This window comes from Pristiophorus japonicus, chromosome 7, assembly GCF_044704955.1.
Source record: "Pristiophorus japonicus isolate sPriJap1 chromosome 7, sPriJap1.hap1, whole genome shotgun sequence".
Classification (NCBI taxonomy): Eukaryota; Metazoa; Chordata; class Chondrichthyes; family Pristiophoridae; genus Pristiophorus; species Pristiophorus japonicus.
Window position 1 is genome coordinate 83,938,205 of NC_091983.1, and position 9,020 is coordinate 83,947,224.

Genomic DNA, 9,020 nt, shown 5'->3' on the forward strand with positions numbered 1-9,020 from the left:
GACACTGGAATTATGAAGGGACTGTGACAGACTTGGACAGACAATCGGTTTCAAGGTAGGAAGCAGGTATGGCTTTATTGTGTTTAAAAAGAAGTAAAAGGCACACCTTTAATAACACACACAGACCAATATACACTGAAGGGTACAACACATTGAATAAAATGTCAAATTACAGCCTGTGGGGAAAAGAATACAGTTTAAACTCTAAAGAGGAGAATGCAGATACATTTACACAATTTATCCCAGCCTCCCCCCTCCCAATTCCCCTAACTAACTAAGTTATAGCTCTCAGGGTTCAGGGGCTATGCTCACCAATCCCTTTAGACAGTTGCCGGTGAATCACGGTTTCGGGGTTCGCTGCACTTGGCCTTCTAGGCGAGCCATACCCTGGACGGAGGAGAGGACTTCAGACTGCGTAGTCTTCAGTTGGGGTGCGTCCGTTGATGCGGTAAGTTGCGTTTCGGATGTATGGGATAAGTACCCACTTTCTTTGGTTTTAGTTAGTCCTTTTAGGTAATTTCTCACCCGTTGGCCATTCAGAAGTAGATTGTAGAGTGGAAATAAATGTCGATTCTTCGTTTTTTGCTGAGTTGGTTTTGGTTGGTCATTTCACTGGTTGTGGTAGCCCGGGTTTGTCAATTTGGTTGCTGACAACCTTCCATTTCGTGGGCCTCGTGCTCAGTCGGTCCTTGACGATTTCTTGTAGGTTCCTTCACGACTTCATTTTTTCACTCCGGCTGCTGTGTCTGTCTGTGTTCCTTTCGAGTCTGTGTTCTGTTCGTTCTGTGTTCTGCTAGTCTGTGTTCTGCTTCTCTCCTGTGTTCTGCTAGTTTCTATGTTCTGCCAGTCTTTCCTTGTAAAACTGGGGGATAGATATATCCCAAAAAAAGGCTCTGTTATCTCCCATCAAATCTCTTGGGCTCTGTTTAAACTGTTCTGTCCATTGATTTTCAAATGTCTCCTTTGTCAGCAGTAACTCGATTAGGGTGTGAGAATGTGCTATCACTGGTTTTGCATTGTTTTAGGATTGTCCAGTTTCTTGACCATGATTTCCATTGTGCTTGATTGGGTAATTCGATTATCTCTTAGAGGGTGAATAGCCTGGGGTCCTTAATGCACGAATTTGGCCCCACCTCCTGTATTTGGTCACTCTTTTTCGCAGCCAAAATGTTGTAGAATCTTAAAATTGATATGCTCCTTCCCATAGATGTTTAGGGGATCTCAAGCTTCTGTAATTTTGGTCCATTTTGAATTCCCTTTCCTCTGAGTCCAAACACTGGGGGGGGTGGGGGGGGTCTCCATGAATGCATCCCCTTTTATCCCCCGTAAGCTTCATCTGCCCCTTTAAACTAATTTTAAAAGCCCAGAAAGGGATTCTTCTCCTCTGCAGGGGAAAGGTACCAGGAATCTTTGCGAGATATTGGTAAATTCTACAAAGGACAGTATGCAGGTACAGCAAGTGATCAGGAAGGCCAATGGCTCTTGGCCTTTATTGCGAAGGGGATGGTGTATAAAAGCAGGGAAGTCTTGCTACACCTATACAGGGTAATTGCCTGTTGTGGGCAAGAGGCAACGCTCCCTCTAAACTGCACGGTCTCAAAACCGCGCAGCTCACTGCCGGTCCCGCACAGCCTGGGACCGACTTTTTCAATATTAAGTTTCACGCATCCGCGAAAGTGTGAATAGGCCGCACAGCTCCTTAAAGGAGCCATGCAAAAAAAATTAGGGGGAAGATTGCCAAGAGGATGCTGGATGGTCAGTAACAAAGTTAAGGTAAGGTGTTGGACTATTGTTAAATAGGGAATTTGGGTTGCATTCACTGGTCCCGCAGTCGGATGAGTCAATCACGGACAGCCCGGGCAGAAAGGGGCTGCATAGGTCACCTCCTCCCTTCCGCTTCCTCCTCCTCCTCTTGAACTTACTCCTCTTACTCTTCCTCCTCCTCAGCCTCCTCCCCCTCAGCTGGTCGACGAATGCCTAGTGGCAATGATGGAGAGGTTGTGGAGCATGCAGCAGATGATGATGAATCTTTAGACGCACTCTGGTGAGTACTGCAGGACTCCTCCAGAGCAGACCAGGCAGTGTTGTTTAAGAATGGCAATAGTCTGCTCTATCAGATTCCGTGTGGAACCATAGCTTTTGTTATATGCATGCAGCCCACATGTGCGTGGGTTGGGCAGCGGAGTCATGAGCCAAGTGGTCAGCGGATAGCCCTTGTCGCCCAGTAGCCACTCTCCAGTTTGTCTTGGCGGCTCAAAGACTGAGGGAACAGCAGACTGGCGTAGAATAAAAACATCATTACTGCTGCCAGGATACCAGGCATCCACCATCAAGATGTGCTGAGCATGGTCGCATACCAATTGCACATTCAGCGAGTGGAAACCTTAGCGGTTGTGGTACATTTCAGCGTTTAGATGCGGCGCCAGCAAAACCACATGCATGCATTCAATGCCACTCTGTACCATGGAGAATCCCACTATCCTGGCAAAGCCACGTGCATGCTCTGCCTGCTTTTCTCTCTGGTCAGAGAGAAGAAAATGAACTCTCCTCTCCTAGCACAAAGAGCGTCTGTTTCCTCTCATATGCAGCAGTGGACGGCGAAATGGAAGATGTTACAGCTGAAGCCCAGCCCAGAAGGAACCCGATGCGAAGAAATTCAGGGTCACCGTCACCTTCACAGCCACTGGCAGTGCTGTCCTTGCCCTGGCGTGAGGCTGCAGGTCTGATTGCAAGATGTGGCAGAGTTCTGTGAGCACCTCCCTCGTAAGGCGCAGACACCATGCACACTGCTCCTGGCTCAGACTGAGGTAAAAGAATTGCTCTCGGAAGAGCCTAGGTGGGTAATGCCTCCTGCTGAGAGCCTTCTCCCCCTCCTCCTCCCTCTGCGATCAGCTTGTCTTCTAGTTTGCTGCCTTTGCTCTATCTCCCTATCATGCTACAGGTCAAGGGGAATGACAACGAAAGCACCCATGACTGGGAGCAAGTGGTCTGACCAGAAATCTTAAAGTCAGAACCAAGGCCTACTCCACTTGCAGCACCACTCCCTGTCACTTTAAACAACTCTAGAAAGCGCCAAACATTTCCACAAACTTCCACAAAGCCAGTAGAAACAATATATTCTGCTAAAAGGAACATAAGAACATAAGAAATAGGAGCAGCAGTAGGCCATTTGGCCCCTCAAGCCTGTTCCACCATTTAAAAATATCATGGATAATTTGATCATGGGATCAGCTCCACTTCCCTGCCCGCTCCCCATAACCCTTCATTCCCTTATTGCTCAAAAATCTGTCTATCTCCACCTTAAATATATTCAATGACCCAGCCTCCACAGCTCTCTGGAGCAGAGAATTCCACAGATTTACTACCCTCTGAGAGAAGAAATTCCTCCTCATCTCAGTTCTAAATGGGCGACCCCTTATTCTTAAACCATGTCCCCTAGTTCTAGATTCCCTCATGAGTGGAAACATCCTCTCTGCATCTACCTTGTTGAGCCCCCTCAGTATCTTATATGTTTCAATAAGATCACCTCCCATTCTTCTAAACTACAATGACTATAGGCCCAACCTGCACAACCCTTCTTTTATGTCAACCCTTTCATCTCAGGAATCAATCTAGTGAACCTTCTCTGAACTGTCTCCAATGCAAGTATATTTCTCCTTAAATAAGGAGGCCAAAACTGTACGCAATACTCGAGGTGTGGTCTTAATAATACCCTGTACAGTTGTAGCTGGACTTCTCTATTTTTATACTCTATCCCCCTTGCAATAAAGGCCAACATTCCATTTGCCTTCCTGATTACTTGCTGCACCTGCATACTAAATTTTTGTGATCCAAAAAGAGTTTCATGCACAATGACCCCCAGGTCCCTCTGTACTGCAACATTTTGTAATCTCGCTCCACTTAAATAATAATTTGCTTTTTTATTTTTCCTGCCAAAGTGGGTAACCTCACACTTTCCCACATTATACTCCATCTGCCAAATGTTTGCCCACTCACTTAATCTGGCTATATCCCTTTGCAGATTCTGTGTGTCCTCCTCACAACTTGCTTTCCCACCCATCTTTGTATCATCAGAAAACTTGGATACATTACATACAGTCCCTCTTCCAAGTCATTAATATAGATTGTAAATAGTTGAGGCCCCAGCACCAATCCCTGTGACACCCCATTAGTTACTGTTTGCCAACCGGAAAATTACCCATTTATCACAACTCTCTGTTTTATGTTAGGTAACCAATCCTCTATCCATGCTAATATATTTCCACCAACCCCATGAGCTCTTATCGTGCAGTAACCTTTTATGTGGCACCTTATCGACTACCTTCTGGAAATCCAAATAATCACATCCACTGGTTCCCCCTTATCCACTCTGCTCGCTACATCCTCGAAGAACTCCAGCAAATTTGTCGAACATGATTTTCCATTCATAAAACCACGCTGACTCTGCTTGACTGAATTATGCTTTTCCAAATGTCCTGCTACTGCTTCCTTAAGAATGGACTCCAGCATTTTCCCAACGACAGATGTTAAGCTAACTGGTCTATAGTTTCCTGCTGTCTGTCTCCCACCTCTTTTAAATAGGGGCGTTATACTCGCGGTTTTCCAATCTGCTGAGACCTCTCCAGAATTCAGGGATTTTGGTAGATTGTAACCAATGCATCCACTATCTGTGCAGCCACTTCTTTTAAGATCCTTGAAGGCAGGCCATCAGGTCCAGGGGACCTGTCCACCTTTAGTCTCATTATTTTACCAAGTATTTTTTCTTTAGTGATAGTGATTGTCTTAAGTTCCTCCCTCCCTATAACCCCTTGATTATCTATTTTTGGGATGTTTTTAGTGTCTTCTACCGTGAAGAGCAATACAAAATATTTGTTCAATGTCTCTGTCATTTCCCTGTTTCCCATTATTAATTCCCCAGTCTCATCCTCTAAGGGACCAATGTTTACTTTAACTGCTCTCTTCATTTTTATATAGCTGTAAAAGCTCTTACTATCTGTTTTTATATTTCTTGCTAGTTTACTCTCATCATCCATCTTCTCTCTCTTTATTATTTTTTTAGTCATCCTTTGCTTCTTAAAACAATTCCCAATCCTCTGGCCTGCCACTAATCTTGGTAATATTGTATGCCATTGTTTTCAATTTGATACCATCCTTTACTTCCTTAGTTAGCCATGGATAGTTCTCCCTTCTCTTAAAGTCTTTCCTTCTCACTGGAATATTTTTTTGTTGAGAGTTATTAAATATCTCCTTAAATGTCTGCCATTGCTTATAAACCATCTTACAATTTAATCTATTTTCCCAGTCCACTTTAGTCAACTCTGCCTTCATACCTTTGTAATCGCCTTTATTTTAGCTTAGGACACTGGTTTGAGATCCAACTTTCTCACCCTCTAACTGAATTTGAAATTTGACCATGCTTTGATCACTCTTTCTGAGAGGATCCTTTACTATGAGATCATTTATTAATCCTGTCTCATTACACAGTACCAGATCTAAGATAGCCTAATCCCTAGTTGGTTCCACAATATACTGTTCAAGGAAACCATCCAGGATACACTCTATGAACTCTTCCTGAAGGCAAGCTTGGCCAATTTGCTTTGTCCAATCAATATGAAGATTAAAATCACCCATGATTATTGCCATCGCTTTTTTACAAGCCTCCATTATTTCTTGATTAATATTCCCTCCAACAGTTTGGCTACTGCTAGGGGGCATATAGACTATAGAAAGAACAAACTAAACACTAATGAGACTCGATGGATGAATAAAGCCATAAGGGGACAATTGAGGGTAAGGAAAGAGCCTTACATTAAGTACATAGACAGCAGGGGAGTGCATGATAAGGGAGAATATGAAAAGATGAGAAGTCGGAAAACAATTAGGGAGATAAAGAGGAACGATGAAATTAAATTATCAAGGAACAAAAAACAAAATGGTAAAATAATTTACAGGCACATCAATTAAAAAGGGAAGGTTGGGATGGGAATGGGCCATTAAGGGATAGACAGGATAATACCACAGGTAATGATAGAGAGATGGCAGAATTATTAAATAATTATTTTGCTTCAGTATTCACCAGGGAGACAGAACAGGTGGACATGACATTGGATGATGAGATTAGTGATGAGATAAGTGCATTTAAAATAAAAAGAGGGGATATATTAAATAAGCTAATCAAACTCAAAGGGGTAAAAACCCTGGCCTGGATGGATTGCATCACACATATTCATAGAATCTAGGGAAGAGATAGCAGAGGCATTACTACACATATTTAATAATTCGTTAGAAAAAGGTGTAGTGCCAGAGGACTGGCTGATAGCTAATGTAATACCTATATTTAGGAAGGGTCATAGAACATGTCCAGGGAATTATAGAGCAGTCAGCTTAACATCGGTGGTAGGAAAAATAATAAATGCCTACTAAAGGAGAAAATAGAACATCTAGAAACCAAAAATATAATAATGAATAGTCAGCATGGATTACAAAAGGGAAAGTTTTGCTTGACCAATCTCATCGAATTTTTTGAAGAGGTAACAGAGAGAGTAGACAGTGATAATGCAGTAGATGTCATTTATCTAGATTTTCAAAAGGCCTTCGATAAGGTACCCCATAATAGACTGATGAACAAGGGCAGAGAATGCGGAGTCAGGGGACAAGCTAGCTGGCTTCAAGACAGAAAGCAGAGAGTAGGGATAAACCATAGCTATTCACAGAGGCAGAAGGTGGGTAGTGGTGTTCCACAGGGATCAGTACTGAGACCACTGTTGTTCACAATTTACATTAACAATTTAGACTTTGGAATCAAAAACACAATTTCTAAATTTGCGGATGATACCAAATTGGGGGCGGGAGGGGAATAATCAATACTGAGGAGGACTGCAACAAATTACAGGAGGACATTAATAACCTTGCTCAATGGGCATATAATTGGCAAATGAAGTTTAATACAGATAAATGTGAGGTATTACCTTCTTGTGGGAAGAATAGGGAGGACACAAGCCGACATAATATACTCAAACTGTTTCTAAAGGGCTTTCTTCACTGAGCGAACAATGCACAATCATAGTATTGGCAAAGAACAAAATTGTTATTAAGTAATCAGCGAATTGTTTCCAATCGTCAACATAAATTTTCAATTGATTAAAATACAAATAGAAAATGCTGGAAATACTCAGCAGGTCAGGCAGCATATGTGGAGAGAGAAACAGAGTTAACATTCCAGGTCTGTAACCTTTCGCCAGTTCTTATGAAAGATCATCGACTTGAAACCTTGGGGCTAAAATGCCTCCGACCCGAAAATTTTTTGCAAAAATAACTGGTGGTCCCGGAGGTGCCAATTCCGGTCGGAGGCCTCCGTTCGATGTGTAGCATACAGGGAGAGGCCTTCCCTGTACATACAGAAATGCTGGAGTCACGTGGGCCTGGATCACCAATCACTCTGCAGTATTCTCATTGATAATAATGGGAACTCCGTTTCTCCGAGTTCCCATTACTATCAATGAGAATAAACCCCTAAAACAAGAAACACAACATAATAATTTTTTTAAAAACTCACATATTTTAAATTAATTGAAATTAAAGTTAGAAAATTAAAGTTAGAAAAAAATATATTTTTGGGAACTTTTTTTTAATGTGTTTTAATAGGGTCTAAAATAAATTTACCTTAATGGACAGGGGTTTTACTATAAAAATGTGAATTTAAATTACATTTTTATATGTTTTAAAACTCTCACGCTGGTAACAGTATGCCATGTGCCTGCTTTCACCAGGTGTCAGAGTTTCATGGACATTCACTGGACAAGAGATGGGCAAATAGCCCAATCTCTCCCGCTCGAATGTCCTTCTCTCGGAGATGCAGAGGATCTGTCAAGCAAATCATGACAAATTGGAAAAGCCGATTTTCGGCGCATGCACATCACGCCCTGAAAATCGGCTTTTGTGAGGCCTCGCTGGGTCTGTCCACACTTCGTACGGAACCGGCGCGGCCGGAATTTTAGCCCCATTAACTCTGTTTCTCTCTCCGCAGATGCTGCCTGACCTGCTGAGTATTTCCAGCATTTTCTGTTTTTATTTCAGACATCTAGCATTCTCAGTGTTTTGCTTTTTTTTCACATTTTAAATTGATTCCCCGTAATTGATCTGCATGCTGACGGAATATTTCCTTATTAACAGAAGAATGCTTACTGTGGATGAGTCCTAAAAGTGCACTTGGTCCTACCTTCATTAAGGAGAAGGCCAGTCCTTTCTTGAGTGGCTCGTTTTCGTGATCCTGTTGATACTTCACATAGGACTCCAAGCCGTCAGACTCGTAGATCGCCCTCTCATCGGACATGTTGAAGAGTGTCCGGGAGGACACCGCGATGGTGATGGCATGTAGAGGTGTGCTCTAAAAACACGAGGCAGCTTTAGACATTTTTATCCATTCTAAGTTTCCTTTTCTCAAGAATTATACACATGCGCAAAGTTAACATGTTTTCCACCTGTAGATCTATATGGACACATAGATTTCTCCCTCTCTCTCAACACTTACTATTGCCGTTGAAGTTGGTGTTGTGGCTGTAATTCCCTTGGCAGAGCCACTTGTTCCTCGGCTCCTCCTTGTGGATGAGGATCTTTCCGGAACTGGCACGGAGCAAATGTCCATATCATCAAGTGTGTAGAGCCCGGTGTCACTCATCTTAACTGGTTCCCTCAACAACTGAGGCACTGCAGCTCAAGTGAAGGTGGCCGGAGCAGGGTCGGGCGGGGTAATGTGGTAAACGCTGATGCCCCGGGGCTTGGCCTGTCTGCTGGCCCGCTCCTCCGGCAGGTTACACGCCGCCGCGTCACAAAGAGTTAGCGGGACTGTCACAGGGACCGGCGGCGCACACGTCGTGCACTGGGAAGAGCAGGGCAGTGTGCTGGACACCACTGTCACACTTCACTGGAGAGATAACCCCGGGGGGTGCGGATCCCAAACTCCTCATCTCCACTGGCCTGCCACCATACATGCCCAATTACACTAAAAGGCAGATTCAACT

General features: G+C 43.4%; 1 protein-coding gene across 1 annotated transcript in view; it reads right to left on the minus strand.

Annotated features, from left to right (window-relative positions):
- The window catches only part of LOC139266803 (cytosolic 5'-nucleotidase 1A-like), a 217,127-nt gene extending 208,332 nt beyond the window's left edge, over positions 1-8,795 (minus strand). The window contains exons 1-2 of the mRNA XM_070884394.1: positions 8,531-8,795; positions 8,219-8,386 (exon numbers count right to left, since the gene is read on the minus strand). Of these exons, the coding sequence (XP_070740495.1) occupies positions 8,219-8,386; positions 8,531-8,677 (315 nt within the window). The 5' untranslated portion in view covers positions 8,678-8,795. The remainder of the gene's footprint in view (positions 1-8,218; positions 8,387-8,530) is intronic.
- Positions 8,796-9,020: the final 225 nt, after the last annotated feature.